The sequence below is a fragment of the Mauremys reevesii genome, linkage group 1, assembly GCF_016161935.1.
Source record: "Mauremys reevesii isolate NIE-2019 linkage group 1, ASM1616193v1, whole genome shotgun sequence".
NCBI lineage: Eukaryota > Metazoa > Chordata > Testudines > Geoemydidae > Mauremys > Mauremys reevesii.
The window spans coordinates 31,811,689-31,828,317 of NC_052623.1; the positions used below are offsets into that span (position 1 = coordinate 31,811,689).

A 16,629-nucleotide genomic window follows, 5' to 3' on the forward strand; every position below is an offset into this window, starting at 1 on the left:
GCAGGCTGTGGGCCCTATGAAATGCTCTTGTGGGCTGTAGGTTGAGCATCCCTGACGTAATCCATAGGAAGTGACTGAAATTACTTTAACTGGTGGGAAAGCAATGGAACATTTAGAGCCAGACAACAGATGGTGTAGAGGGGGGAGGTGAGGAGGGATTTCCCATTCCAACTAACTCGCTCTAGCTGTTAGACAGATCCTGAGGAAGATAAAGTTCTCCTCCTTGGGTGCCTCATGTATAGTTACTGACTTTTAGTAGGGAGACTTGCTTTAGAAAATCGCCTCCTGCCAAATCAGTTCTGAAACTCCAAGCCTGAGAGAGATGGTTTAGATAGAGCTGGATTACATGGACTTCTTAATTAAGATAAACTCTAAATCCAAAGCTCTGCCCTGTTTAAAAAAAGGAGATGAAGGGTTGCTTGCTGCCCTTGATTACCTTATCTTGGTTAGTCAGGCCATTCAAATGTCAAAGGCAGTGAAACCAAGGAGGAGCTGCTCCCTTGGCAGCCTATTCACCCAGCCTCTTCTCATGAGTCATGTGGAAGCCCCAGGATCTCAGCTGGCATCTCCTGCTGTCCGAGCTCAGACTCCTGGCTGGTTGCCATGCAGCTCCAGCACTGTCCTGGGAAAGAAGAGGCCTGGACATCGACACCTCTGAGGCTTATTGCTAATGAGTATTGTCTTTAAACCCTTCCTCTCCCAGCTGCAGTGAACTGAGCCACAATGGGCCCTCCTGCTGCCACCCCCACCCATGGCTGTGACTTGTCCCACACAGAAAGGCTCCTCTGCCCCATGCAGGGCCCGGGACAAGTATGAGGGCTCTGCCCCCCCGCTGCCTCTTCACAAGAAGGGCCCTGGATCTACGGCTCAAGATCAACCCCACACACCTCACACAGCCCAGAGGCACAGCTGGGCTTAGTGCCTGGTGAGACTGCTGCTAGCAGCAGGGGACATCCACGTCAGCAGGACTGGACCCCTTGTGGCGTGCGATCACCCCTGCCTGCCCCACTTACAGCAGCAGCAGCATCCTCTACACTCCCAACTCGGCCACAGTCCCCAGCCCTGTGCCAGCCCTGCGGCATGCAGGGCCCTGCACCTGGCTGTGTATTACCACTCTACCATGTGCCAGGCCCTAGCTTGCATAGTGCCTGCCTATCTGGGACTCCTCTCTCACCAACACGCCCTCTGTTTGGGGCTCTCTGCCTTTTGTCCACACACCCCATTCGGTTAACCCAGTGGTTTCCAACCTGTGGTCCGTGCACCCCTGGGGGTCTGCAGACCAGTAGTGTAGCTGGGAGGGGGGAGGAGCGGGGCAGTGGCCACTCCCCCACTGAGCACAAGTGGCGCCTTTTCAATTTCTTTGCGCCTTTTTAATTTTTACTCACCCGGCGGCGCTCCGGGTCTTCGGCAGCACTTCAGCTGCAGGTCCTTCACTCACTCCGGATCTTCAGCGGTGGGTTCTTCACTTGCTCCGGGTGTGTTTGGTGGCACTGAAGGATCTGCTGCCAAAATGCTGCCGAAGACACATGGAGCGAGTCAAGGGCCCGCTGCCGAAGACTCGGCGTGCTGCCCCATCAGTAAAAGCACTGCTGGGTGAGTAAAAGCACTGCAGCGGGTGGCGCCTTTTTTGTGATCGCTCCCACTGTTCCCTCCACCGGGCTATGCCACTGCTGCAGACTATGTCTGAGATTTCCAAAGGGGTCCGTCTGCACCTCCATTTGAAATATTTTAGGGGTCCACAAATGAAAAAAGGTTGACTGCCACTGCCCTGATCATGTCCCCTTCCCCCGTGAGTTCCCCCTCCCTAGGCATCCTCCCCTCCCCCGTGAGCCTCCTTCCTCTATGCACCCTTCCTTCCCCCCCTTGATTACCTCTCCCCTATGCATCCTTCCCTCCCCGCGCTGTGATTCCCCTCCCCTATGCATGCTCCACCGTCAGTGATAACCTCCCCTGTGGCGGCTCCCCCTCCCCATGCATGTGCTCCCTTCCCCCCTTTTGTGACGCTCCCAGCCCCGTCGGGGATCCCCTTCCCTTACACACGCTCCTGCGTCTCTCTCCCTGCACGCTCCCGCCCCATGCCTGCTCCCCCCCCCCATCTCTCCTAACTCACTCACAGCCGCCCTGTGCACGAGCCCCCGCCCGCCGCCCTCCCCCCCACCCCATGCTCCGGTTCCGCCCCGCAGGCGCCTCCCCGCAGCAAAGCGCTCGGGCGCGCGGGCTCCCCTCAGCGCCCCCGGCCGCCGCCGAGCTGCAGCGAGCGGCGCGCGGGAAAGTTTCCAGTCACGCCGCGCGCGCGTGAAGTGTGTGTGGGGGTGGGGAGGGGAGAGGAGCAGGGCAGTGGGGGAGGGACCTGGCGGCTGCTCTGAGTCTCCTCCCCGCTTGGCCCGCGCCGACCCCTTCCCCCGCCTGCCCCAGCTCCTGACGGGGCTGCGGGCCGGGGGCGGGCGAGAGATGGAGGAGTGGGGCGGAAGCGGGGGGGGGGGGGCTTTGCTGCCTCCAGCCCCGCCCGGCCGCCGCCCCGCAGCGCCTTCTGCCGGGGAGGCAGCGGGGCGGGGGAGCGCAGCCCGTTAAAGCCCTGCCCGCCGCCGCCGAGCACGGCTAGTCCGCAGCGCCGGGGCACCCGGGGCGGGCGGGCAGGCGCTGCCATGGGGAGCCCGGGGCGCCCCAGCCCGTGCTAGGGGGAGGCGGGCGGGAGACGGGGGCGCGGGCGGCCGCGATGCTGGAGAATGGCTCGCTGAGGAACTGCTGCGAGCTGGGCGGGCGAGGGGGCTTCGGCTGGGCGGGGTGGGAGGCGGCGGCGGCCCGGCGGCCGGCCTGGGTGTGCCCGGCGCTGTCCAGCGTGCTGATCTTCACCACCGTGGTGGACATCGTGGGCAACCTGCTGGTCGTCGTCTCGGTCTTCAAGAACCGCAAGCTCCGGAACTCAGGTAAGAGGCGGGCGAGCAGGCTGCACGGGGCCGCTTCCAGAGCCAGCGCCGGACTCTGGCGGGGCGGCTCCGCAAGTAGCCCCGCGCCTGGGCTCCAGCCGGGCCAGCTGGGGGCGGGGGCAGCCTGGTACTCAGCCCGAAACTATCCCGCTGCCTCTCCTGCACCCTTCAACTGGGCCACGCTCCTAGAGCTCTGCCCCCCTGCCCGGGACTTTGCTGAGCCGCCACCACTCAGTCCTGAAACCACGGCACTGTGCTGAGCCCTACACGTGGGCCAATCCCTGTACTCAGCCCTAACGAGCTGCTAAACCCGGCACTGGCTCCTAATGGGCATCAAGTATATCTTAGCAACGCATCGTGTAATCTTTGTGCAGCGTATGATTCCGTGTGTTTTATAAGGATGCAGCGTAATAAAATAGCGTTTAATGATTAACTGAAAGCTTTCCCCAAAACTCATCAGGAGGGAAAGCTCTTTGTAGAGATTCAGACTTGTCTAAGTGTACTTTTGAGTGTGTGTGTGGGGGGGAGAGACTCAATCCACTTTCCGCAAGTTTATCAAATTCACAGTAATCTTCATATTTATTAACCAACGTTTTCTGCCGCCTGGTTGATCATCCTGAAACACCAAATAAAGGGGATTTTTCGAATCGTGTGTGTGTTTATTTCTTGAGGTGATGTAACTGATAAACTTTCTGTTTGCCTCGCAGTTTATTCAGTTTGGGGTTGGCTAAAGATGCAGGTGGCTAGAGATTTGTTTGCCCTAGAGAACTAGACGGGGGCTGGGGGGGGGGGGGGAATAAGTGGTACCCAGATGGGACTGCTCTGCCATGCCTCCTTTAGAATTACTTCCCATTGTTGTTTTATGTCCCGTTGTATGTACTTTTGTTATACCACCTACCGTGCTGTCTACAGCCTGATTCAGCCGAACAGGAGTTAATTTATAAGTGCTAAAAAGTTAGATTGTTCATAGAATATTTGCACTCAGTCGACTGTTAGGTATATGGATATAATGGAAGGTGTTATTATCCCCACTAACTGCAGGGAACGAGCTCGTTAGAGTTCCCATTACAAGCAGTTCCGGGATTGCACTGTTACTTCAGATCTTCGATAGCATTATTTTATGACGTGGAGGAACTCAGTCCTAAGTAACAAAACTTTTTCAAGACCAGATCCAAGTTAGACGCAGAATGCCCCATACCATCCCTATGCTAAATGGGAGATTACTTTGATGCTACAAGAATTTTAGATCAAAGAGATACATCGGGAGCCTCGCTATGAACCCTCTCTTTGTTAATACAATATAGTTGGTAATATATCATTATTAAAGTACTTTAAGCATGCAGGTCTATTTCAGGGAGGTTCATTTCTTTTTCAAAGGTCTTTTCAGTGTTTTCTTGTTTCACGTTCATTGTGGACAGATCTTGAACTGAAGGGAATTGAGGAAAAATCAGTCCCTGTGTTAAATACAAAAGATGAAATAGTGTGTAAAGAGATGACACTTCAGTTCATTAAATGTTTATCGTTGGTGCTTTAACTATCTGTATGCCTTCCTCCCAGTTGGCAATGCAATATACTAGGTTTCATTTACTATAAGAAAGGCTGAAATATCTCTTTATCTTATGTATTAACTTACCTGGTACAAATGGTATTCTTGTAGTTCAGCTGAAGCATAAGACTTGTACAAACATCATTTCAGATGTGCAAAACTCTGGTTTATGTAACTTGACACTAGTAACTGCTATAGCTGGACTAATTAGACTTGAATTGAACAGTAGGAGGAGCTAAGAACTAGGTTGCCTTTGCTTTTCAAAGAAAAAATGCTTCTCTAGGAAGCAGAAATAAATGAAATTGGAAAGAATACAATATACAGAGCTATCATTACTATTCTGTTATCATTTGATCAATACTTAGATACTATTATAATTTTTTTAAAAGGAATCTAGCCTTTATCAATTTCAGTAGGAAAAATAAGTCAAAGGGAGAGAAAAATGAAAATATAGGAACATAACCTATCAGGAAGATATTGAACTGAAAAAGGGATGATGCTGAGTTTTCATCTAAAAGCAGTTTTCTTTTAGCAAATGACTGTGTTAGTCATCAATTGCCTAGTAACTTGATAACATGTTTATATTTTAAGGGCAGGATGTGGCTTAGAAAGCCATATAATATAGTATGGTTAAAACAATATGCTTCTATTGGGCTTTACTCCATGTAGAAGTCTAATTAGTTAGGAGGAAGATAATGACATTCCTCCATATTTTAAAATTCCTCCTATTACACTGAGGCCACCTGTACCTCTGCTGATGAGAAAATACAGTAAGTGGGGAGAGAAAACATTACAGCAAGCTACCAGTCCTTAGACAAATAGATCTATCACTTATCAGAGCTCATAGATATGAATCACTGTAGCTTTGCATGACCCAAAGACTGAGAGAAGTGTCAGTTCTGCTCTGAATAACCCTGGGGGTCTGGGAGTACACTGCTGTCACTAGTGCCCATCGGTTGATGAAAATGAATAGACCTTTGTTCACTCATCTTTGTAAAGCTCAGATGGACAGAAACATCAAATCATAGAGGAGGAAGGATGATCAGGACTTCTGTGTAGGTAGGCTGATATGGTTTGCTTTGTTCATTTTACAGTGCAAAGAAGTTACTGGTGAATATGATAGTGGGAATAAATTTAAATTTAATTATCAAAGTGCATGGTGGTATCATAAGATGTCACTAGTGACAAGCATTATTTTCATAATAGAATTATTAATGCATATTATTAGGTCCAGTAGTGCCCACAATGTGCTAGCAACAGTTTACAATTCATGAGGCCAAGCAACATGCTGAGGGTCAGGGAGAGGGACACCATAAACATTTATTTTGAATATACATATTCTCTTCTTAACCTTAAATATTTATCTACATATGACTGTCCCACAAATTCATTTTTAGGCATCAGAAAGAAATGACTCTTAAGGATGGATTTGGGGGGGTAGAGATAGGTAGAGGCTTATGGGTCAATTCAGTCAGATTTCCATGTGTAGAATGAAGAATGAAAGAAGGTGTGAAGATGACTGTGGGAGAATCAGAGAGATGGATATTCAAGACTATCACCATTAATGGAGTAGTGGAGAAGGTGAGGAATGCTAAGAATCAATTACTTTGGAGGTGAAGGGAAGAAGAGAGAAGAGGCAGGAGTTGGAAAGATAGGTGGGTCAAGAGATGACTTTTTGAAGTGACTGGAGCATAGGATTATAGAATCATAGAAATGTAAGGCTGGAAGGGACCTCAAGAGATCATCTGGTCCAGCCCTCTGTGTTAAGGTTCTGTTGGAGCCTAGTTCAGTGCTTAACTATCCTTATAGTTAAAATATTAGGAAAAACTGTCTAATCTCCCTTACTGCAGATTAGGCTCATTATTTCTTACCTGACCTTCAGTGGAGATGGGGAACAATGGATCACCATCCTCCTTGTAACAGCCCTTCACATATTTGAAGATTTATCACATTTTCCCCACCCACCCCCATCTTCTTTTCTCAAGTCTAAATATGCCCAGTGTTTTTAACCTTTCATCTTAGGTCAGGGTTTCTAAAATTTTATCATTTTTGTTGCTCTCCTCTGTACTGTCTCCAAATTGTCCCCATCTTTCTGAAAGTCTGGTGCCCAGAACTGGACACTACTCCAGCTGAAGCCTTACCAGTGTCAATAGAATGGGACAATTACTCCTGTGTCTTACATACAACACTCCTGTTAATACAACCCAGAATGATAAGCCTTTTTCACAACTGCAGCCATTAACGCATATTCATCTGTGATCCATGCCAACTCCCAGATCCTTTTTTCAGCAGTACTACTGCCTAGACACCACATTTTATAGTTGTGCATTTGACTTTTCTTCCAAAGCATAGTATTTTGCACTTGTCTTTATTGAATTTCATCTTGTTGATTTTGAGCATCTTTGTAATTGTGAAGGGAAGGAGCAAAGGAGAGTCAGATATTGAGGAAGGTTAGGAGGCGGTGAGGGTGGATGGCAATGGATGTCAGAGACAAGAAGGGCTGAGACAGTGGAAGGGTTAGAGGAGGAGAGCAGGCCAAAACTTTGGTGTAGGTGACAGGAGAAAAGGAGGACAGGGTGCTGGGAGAGAGGAAATAGGAGGAATTTTGGTCACCACTATATAGAAAAGATGTACAGAAACTGAAAAGGATCCAGAGGCAAGCAACAAAGATGATCAAAGGGATGGAATGCAAGCCTTATGAGCAAAGGCTGAAGGAACTGGGTATGTTTAGTTTGGAAAGGGACACATTAAGGGCGGCAGGGGAGACACGATAGAAGTCTTAAAATACTTGAAAGGCTGCCATAAAACAAATGGAGAAAAATTGTTCTCTCTTGCCACAGAAGGCAGGACAAGAGGCAATGGGTTCAAACTACAGCATAGCAGATTTATATTAAATCTCAGGAAAAACATCTTAACTGTAAGAACAGTAGGACAATGGAACAAACTGCCTTGGGAAGTTGTGAAAGCGCCTTCACAGGAGCTTTTCAAAAAGAGACTGGATAGCCATCTGTCTTGGATGGCTTAGACACAACAAATACTGCATCTTGGCAGGGAGTTAGACTAGATGACCCTTGTGGTCCCTTCTAACTCTATGGTTCTATGAATGGGAGAGACCACTTCAGATCTTGACTACATTCTCTCTGAAAAATCTGGTGAACTCTTGTGTGGAGGCAGAGGGAGAGTTTTAGGGTGTGAGCTGAAGGTTGCAACTAAGCAGTGTGGATTTAGGGAATAAAGAACCCAAGCTCAATTACTTTAACTAATATCACTAATAACCTTCTCTTCAGGAATCAAGACACCATTATGTCATATCCCCCAGATTTAGACACACTATTCTGTCTCAGGTTTTACTAAGATCCCGATAATTACAAATTGTTTAATTATGAATCATCCACCATAGAATTAAGGAATGATCAAAAGCAAATGTTTCACAGCCTTCGTATAATGTGAGGCTCACAGAACTGAGTGAAATAAAATGTCCCATTAGCCTTTATATAGAAAAGTGTAGGTTGGTATTCATATTCAGCAGAAGAGGAGAGTCAAAAAAGTGTGGGGCATTGGTAGGACTGATGCTTTTAGGGCCTGTTCTTTCTGTCCTACTATATTGGGAGTTTGGGCAGCATTACAACTGCAGGCTTGATATACATACTAAAGTCTGTTTCTCAATTGTGCTTGGGGGAAAGGGAGTGAATTTGAGAAGGCTTTTTCTACTAATTCATATCCTAATTGGTATGACTCCACACCACTTGTCCAGTTATGTAACTCTAGCCAGACTTTTTGTAAGATCCTGAGCAATTTCTGATCTCTATAAATGGTTCAATTTACAGAAATTAGTGCTTTTATAGTGTCTAATTTTGAAAGAGAAATAATTTTATCCAACCTGTTGCAAAATTAAAAAAAACTTCATATGTGGGAATGATCAAATAAGTTAACTTGTTCTATCTGTTTGACATAATGTACTGAGTTTTCAGAAGTGACTAATGATTTTGGGTGCCTCAATCGTTGTGTGCCAATTTTGAGATATTTTTAAAGGGGCCTCATTTTCAGCTGAACAGTCACTCTCAAAAATCAGGTCTCATTAAAGTCACTAGTCACTTCTGAGACTTTCAGTCCATATTTATATAGACATAGATAACTCTACTATTCCAGTCCCAAACTAGCTTTTATATAGATACTAGTGCTCTCGAGATGAGAGAGACAGAGACAGAGACAGGCTCATAAGCAGCAGCTAGCACAATGGAACTCCGATCTTGATTGGGGTATCTAGAAGCTACTATAATATAAATAATAATAATTCCACTCTTTCCTCCATTCTTCCCTTCCCCAGTCATCAGAACACTGGTGTATATAGACATGTAATTATATATCTATATATATACATATTATGTACATGTCTGCATAAATGAATATTTCTATATGTAAATATATACACATCTGTAGAAAATAAAACATTCCTGCACATGGTATTTTAACAATTCTGGCATTCAACTTCCTACTAAATAAACTTTAAAAAATGTAATTGTGACTTGTGCTTTTCTTCTTCATTTTCCCATTTCTCATCATTCACACCACATTCTATCCTTTTTCTTTACATACGGGTGTATATTCTCCTCCATTATGATTTGTAGCCTTCCCTTATTCCTCATTTCTCCCTACATCTCCCTTCATTTTCCCCCTGCATTGTGTTCTCTCCCTTCTTTTCCATGTTCTCTCTCACATCTAATTTCCACTCTCTGTATCGCCTTTCCTTTTGCCCATCCCAGGCTCTCTGCGCCTCTCCTTCCTTACCCACTCAATTGTACTGCTACTCTTTTCTAGCCATCAACATCAATCTGTCATCTCACCTCTACATTCCCCCATGTGTCCTTCACTCACCCCTTCCCATCCCCAAAACACTGATCCCTTACAGCATTCTGTTTCTCTCCCTTTCCTCCCTCCGTCAAGATTCTTTCCCTTCTTTCCCTCCGCCAGCCCACTCTTTCTACCCATTGTTAGTAAGCTAAACATAGTACATCTCTGTTTTCTGGGATGTGGGATGGGAGAAGATTCCCAGTGCCATGTTCTCTTCCATGTGAGCTGGTTCAAAAAGAAACTACAATTGAGTCACTGGTTTTGAGACATTAATTTTAATGAGCATTGGGTGCCTAAATACTTTTCAAGATCTAGGCCTAAGTGATAATGACTGAAATCTTTGCCCTATGGGAGTTTTGCCATTAACTTCAAAGGGCCAAGATTTCACCCAGTGATAACAATATAATCCACTTCAATGTTGCTGGAGAAGGGTGTGTATCAAAAGCTAACACTTTGACCAAACTTTATTTATTTTGTGCCAAATACTAGAGCTGGCATAAATCAGCATAGCTTCATTACAGTAAATAGATATATGCCAATTTACATCAGCTGAGGATCTGATCCTTTATTTTTATTTATTTTTTAAAGAGGAAGCTAGTCAAAAAGACCCTAACATTGAAAATAAGGACATTAAACTCCTTAGACTCAACACGGAGGCTATTTAAACAGCTAGAGTCGAGTCATAAAAGGCATACATACCCTTAAACAAGAAAGGAAGCGGAAAACCTAGTCTGGGTAAATGGCAAGTTACAAGAGGGTATTTGAGCTAAAGAGAAAGTGGAAATCCAACCCAAGAGGAGCCAACAGAAATGTGTATAAACTCTAGCAGGTAACACATAGGCTAGAAATCAGAGTGCAAAGAGGGAATTTGAAGAGCAGAGAAGTAAAACCAAATAAGATTATATATCTATATTTATCAGAAGCAGGAAGCCCACAAGAGAATCAGTAGATCATGTGGGCTACTAGGGGTTACAAGGAGCACTTAATACGATAAGGACATTGGTGAGAAACTAAATGACTAGTTCAGATCTTTGCCACAGACAATGGTGGGGAGTTAACTAGTATTTTCAGACAATAAAGAGAATGTACTGCTAGAGAATGGATACAAAACAATGAATGGGCTAGTGAAGGGAGATCGGGAGCTTCTGTTCTCATAACATAAGAACCAGGGGATGTTCAATGAAAGTGAAAGACAAAATTCCAAACAAAAAAAAAAAGAAAAAGGAAATACTTTTTCACACACTGTGTAATTGGACTATGGATCTCTGCCACAGGAATGTATAGAGACCACACATTTAGCAAGATTCAAAGTGGGGTTGAATATTTATAAGGAGCCATTCAAAGTTATAGCTAATGTGAACAAAAAATATGAGAGGGATATAAAACTCATGTTAACAGATTTAAATCAATCGCTAACAATTAGGGATTATGATGAGACTATAATTCAGGGGCAGATTATCTGACATCTGCTACTGCAGGATTTTTTGGATCTTCCTATGAATTATCAGGTGCTGGCTATTGTCAGATGGAATACTGGACTAGATAGACTATGGGTCTGATACAGTATGGCTGAGGTGTCAAAAAGAAAGGTGGTGGAACGTAGTGCTAAATGAATGTGGAACAAGCCACCACGATCAGATTCCTGGGTCCTGAATTAATTTAAGAATGGAGTGCTGAACTCTAACACAAATATGCAATCCTCTCTACACTGGAGGACTTGAAGGTAGCAAATGTTGTGCCTTATCTTTAAGTAAGACATGAAGTGAACCTGGCAATTACAGATCTGTGAGCCTTACTGCAGGCAAAATGTTTGAATGATCATTAAAAAAAATCACAATGATAAAATACCTAGATGAATATGATACAGGGAGTTCTTGCACTTTCTGAAGCAACTAGTACTGGTTACTCTCAGATAGGATATGGAACTAGATGGAGCTCTTAACTGATCTTGTATGGCAACTCCTGTGTGTCTTGGCATCTCCCCCCATGGACTCTGGAAAGGCTGCCCCTTTACAGTGCATTCTGACTTCCAAAGAATGTTCACTCTACAAGAGAGCTCCAATCCTGGCCAAACCCAGAGGATCTTCTGAGTATTCAGTGGTGTCACTGCAGAAGCTTTGACACATTGATTCAGAGAGCTAAGATGCCAGATGCTTTCTACAAGGAGTAACGACAATCATTTTTAAAGGGGGGATTTTTCTTCTAATTTTTTAACTGCTTAATATTTCAGATGGTGACATGAGCCACCTTGGGCCAGTTTGTCATACAGAGCCAGAAGTCAATGGCAGTCTTTCCATGGACTTTAGGATGAGTTTGATTGGACCCATATTGAGTACCAATGTCCTAGGGAGCTCACCAAAGTTAGGTAGCAAACTAGGGACATGTGGTCTAGATGAAGTTCCTATAAGGTGGGCGCACAATTGGTTGAAAGAGCATACTCAAAGAGTAGTTATGAATTCTTTGCTGTTAAATTGGGAGGGTGTTTTTAATGGGATCCCAGAGGGGTCAGTCCTGGGTCCAGCGCTATTCAATATTTTCATTAATGACTTGGATAGTGGAGTGGAGAGTATGTTTAGAAAGGAAAAATCAAATTCACAACTATAAAAGGGGGAATAACTGGCTCAGTGGTAGTGCTGCTGAAAAGAATCTGGGGGTTGTAGCGGATCACAAATTGAATACGTATCAACAGTGTGATGCGGTTGCGAAAAAGACTAATATCATTCTGGAATGTATTAATAAGCGTGTTCTAAGTAAGGCAAAGGAGGTAATAATCCTGTTATACTTGGCACTAGTGTGGCCTCAGCTGGAATACTGTGTCCAACTCTGGACGACACATTTTAAGAAAGATGTGGACAAATTGGAGAGAGTCTAGAGGAGAGCAACAAAAATGATAAAAGGTTTAGAAAATGTGATGTAAGAGGAAAGGTTAAAAAAACTTGGCATGTTTAGTCCTGAGAAAAGAAGACTATGGGAGGGACAACTTGAAAACAGTCTTCAAATGTGTTAAGGGCTGTTATAAAGACAACAGTGATCAATTGTTCTCCATGTCCACTGGAGGTAGGACAAGAAGTAATGGGCTTAATCTGCAGCAAGGGAGATTTAGGTTAGATATTTGGAAAAACTTTCTAACTATAAGGGTAGTTAAACTCTGGGATAGGCTTCCAAGGGAGGTTGTGGAATCCCCATCACAGGAGGTTTTTAAAAACAGGTCAGACAAACACGTGTCAGGGACGGTCAACATTTACTTGATCCTGCACTAGTGCAGGGGGCTGGACTTGATGACTTCTCTAGGTCCCTTCTGGACCTACATTTCTATAATTCTAGATATTAGTCTCTCAGGTCAAGGAAATTATATTTATATTTCCCTCTAAAATGCTGTCCAGACAAATGGTGAGGTGCGGAAATGAATAAGTTCTAGCATATTGACTTGCTCCAAGGAGGACAAGTGACATTAACCTCAGAAAACATAAGACTGTAGCAACTTGGTAGTACCCCACCCTAGACTGATTTACCAAAAACTTTGCCTAAGGGGTAGAAAGTGTGCTACAGGATGTAATTTTCCACACCTCAATGTCTGATTTTCATTAATCTGTTATCTTTTCAGTCCTGAAACTTCTACCTGAACATGGGACATAAAAACAGAATTCCCAGTAACTATAGTAAATGGAGATGTTATGCCTAATTCTCTGCTGGCTATGCCAATCGATAACTGAAAAATGGCCCATTATGTCTGGTATCCCCAAATTTACCTTAGGACTCAGCACTACCAAGTACAAAGTGTGAGTGATGTTAGGATGGTTAACATTTTCCTGTAATTTCAGCTAAACCGGAAATATATTAAACTCAGGGATGAAACAGCCACATCTTCTATTTGGCACCAGGTAATATTATCCTAGCTCTGCCTTGGTTTACCTGCATTGATTGAGGAGAACGAGAAATACTATGGAAAGTCAGCTTTCCAGGATATTCTGCAGTGCTCAATTTGTAATGAAAGAGGTGCCAGGGTTCATGCAAGTAAATGCTGGGGCTCAAGCAACTTTTTTACTTTCATAACTAAAACTCAAGCCCAGTGGTGCAAGGGCTATGAACTGCCAAGCCTAGGGATGCCGGAGCTTAGTCCTGGCACAGATTGAGCACTGATATTTTGAAGTCTGCACCATACATAGGTGGAGTATGGACTGCTGCTTTTTTCCTTTTTTAATTGCAAAAGAGCTACATGAACATTTGATTAAGCTATTTGATAATAGCTGCTAAACAAATTGTGCAGTAAAATCCCTCACTCAATATCATTAAATTTGCCTGAATGTTTATATTTTATCCAGTTCACTTCCTGTGTTTAAATGTTATTTATGTACACCTTGTATCCAGCTTATATTTTGTATTTAAATACCAATTTAAATTGGTACCAATTGGTATTTAAATACCAATCATGATTCCGCTTATGTTTTATGTTGCTCCCACAAACATTGACACTGTCTTGCAATAAAATAACATCCTTCACATTCGGCAAGACAATCATAAAAATGTTGCATGCAAAAGTTAGCTGTTTGGCTAATAACAATGGGTAAAATAAGGATCCCAATATCAGCTTTGCAAATATAACTCTGTTTACCAACTATAAATCTTGAGCTGCTTTCTAAGGGTAAAAATTCATACCTGTGTAAAGTACTTACACAAAACTCTATGCATTGCATAAACCTCAATTTTAAGATTTAAAGCTCTATCCATCTCCCATTGACACCAATGAAAAGATTTAATTGGTGTCAATGGGAGATGGATTGGGCCCTTAATTTGAGTCTGAGCACTGAAAAAATAGATCAATCTAGTTACTTCATGCAGGGGTGTGAAAAATTTACATCCCTGAGCACCATGCTTAGGTCAACCTAACTCCGGGTGTTGACACAGCTAGGTCAACAGAAGAATTCTTCCATTAACCTAGCTACCTCTTCTTGAAGGGGTAGATTAACTACAATGGGGAAAAAACCTTTCCACTAGTGTAGGACACGTCTACGCTACAGTAGCACAACTCTAGTGCTAGAATGTATAAATGTTGAAGAGGGTCTTGCATGAATCCTATATCATCTCTCTGTATTTATGTCTCTATCCAATATATCTAGGTATTTATTATATTTCATTCATCACCATGGTATTGAAGCAGTCACATTAGCGGCTTTTATATCTGCACAGGTTTAAAGTGATGTGAATAGTCTAACTATTGAATGAAGTTAATTTGAATACACATACTAAGCTGTGCTGGAGAACCTTTGAAAGTTTGGTTGTGGTTTTGATAAATATCCACATGTTCAGAGAGCGTTTGAACTGCAATAGCAGGCTGGAAATCTTGCAACAACATTTCTCAAAAGGTTCCGCTCCTTTTTGGGCCCAGAGAGGATAACCTCTTGCATAGTATTTTAGCACTCTGGGTACAACTGTGACCAGCGAATGCACAGGCATTTCAGAAGGAAAATATTGTCCATAGACTTCAGAAGCACAAAAAAGTTTTGGTCCTAAAAACAAATGAGCTGGAAAGGAGGATGTGGGTCATATTGTTAATTATTAGTAGTGGTACCTGGAAGCCCAATTAATGTTCTTCCAGCTGGCATAAAATAGAGCTGTCAGGTGACTGCTCTTTTTTATACTAAGTACTTGGACAATGGTTAGATGGTTCCAAGATCAGGGACCATAAAATAGCACCTGAGCTGCACCAAGTGTGTCTCAGAATCATCCCAGCATCTGGCCCTTTATATATTTCACCCTCCCCTCCCCGCCACCATTCATATCTAGTAGCTACAAAGTCATTTCAAAGAAGAAGAGCATTTAGAGGTCTGACTTGTCCATCTCTTCTCCTTGTTACTAGTGTCAGAAAAATATACAAAACTCTCAAGAAACAGGGAAACTTACAGATGGTTTCAGGAAGAATTATTGTAAATATTTTCTAAGTAGAACATTTATTGAGCATTCTTAACTGACAGGATAAAATGTACCTTGTGTCTGTAGATCTTTTGTGATGAATGATGAAAGTCACTAGTGAACCATATCATTGAAACTGTACATTCTGAGGCTATAAGCAATATTTTTGGAGCAAAATGCTGGCTTCACACTCATCTTTGTCTTACCAGGAGAATGTAATAATTGTTTCCATGACACTTCAAACTGGGGTGAAGGAATGTTTTATATATTAGAAGAACAACAAGTCCTATTCAATTCTCCAAGCCAGGGCTCAATGTAGCCATTACTTAGAGGCAGTGAATCACCAACTTGACCACTCTACATATATATTGCATCCCTTCTTATTGCTCTCTGTTTGTCTTTAGAGTGTGTATTTCTCAGGGCAAGTGCCATGCCTTTTCGGTGTAGAAATCTCTTAAGAATATCATGGGTGCTACCAGCATTAAGGGTGGGATATTCAAATATGGCTATGTGATTTAGGAGTAAAGTCAGGACATTGTGCTCCTAAATCACTTAGATGCTTTGGAAAATCTTGCCCTAAGTGCATTATAATAATGACAGCTCTTCATAGATTCATTTTTAGTTGGGCTTTCTGATAAGATCGTGCTGCTGTCTAACAGCGTCACATACACACATTTAGGGGCAAAGTAGCTGCTCAGTTCATATCAGACCAAATCCTGGTTGCAGCAGTGTCTATATCATGGAGCTTACACAAACTGCCTGGGTGGGCTCTTCAGCTGTGGATACCTAAGCTGAAGTGGGGGTAGGTCCCGGAACAGCCTTATCTCAAAGCCAGGGAGAAAGAGCAACTGTGCCCTGTGCCCTGAAGAGGTATTTTCTAGATGACAGAGAATTCAGTCCCCAGGGCCATCAAACATGACAAGGGCCTAACTCTGCAATAGGTCTCCAGCTCAGCCCAGGAGGCAGCTGCTCCCCACTCAGCTCTGGAGCTGCAAGACAGCCAGGGCCGGCTCTAGGTTTTTTGCTGCCCCAAGCAAAAAAATTTTTGACTGCCCCCAACCCCAGCTCTGGGCTCTCACCCCCCCCCCCGCACCAGTGCCCTCCCCCACCCGCACCCCCTGCTGCCCCAGCCCTGGGCTCTCTTTCCCTCCCCCGCCACCCCAGCCCTAGGTTCTCCCTCCCACCCCGCCACCCCCGCGCTGCGATCGCCTCCCCCCCCCACCCGCACCCCCTGCCACCCCAGCCCTGTGCTCCCCCACACCAGTGCTGACTCTGCCCACTCCCCCCTCGCTTCCAGCTGGTCCAGCACTGGCAGGGTTGGGGTAAGCAGTGGGGCTCCCGGGCCACACCTCAGCCCAGGGTCCCTCCAGCAAGGGCTTCCTCCTCCAGGACTGG

At 44.4% G+C, this 16,629-nt stretch overlaps 1 protein-coding gene across 1 annotated transcript in view; it reads left to right on the forward strand.

The window, feature by feature from the left end:
• The first annotated feature begins 2,716 nt into the window (after window positions 1–2,716).
• Window positions 2,717–16,629, forward strand: part of MTNR1B (melatonin receptor 1B) — a 43,223-nt gene continuing 29,310 nt past the window's right edge. The window contains exon 1 of the mRNA XM_039513521.1: window positions 2,717–2,927. Coding sequence (XP_039369455.1) covers window positions 2,717–2,927 — 211 coding nt within the window. The remainder of the gene's footprint in view (window positions 2,928–16,629) is intronic.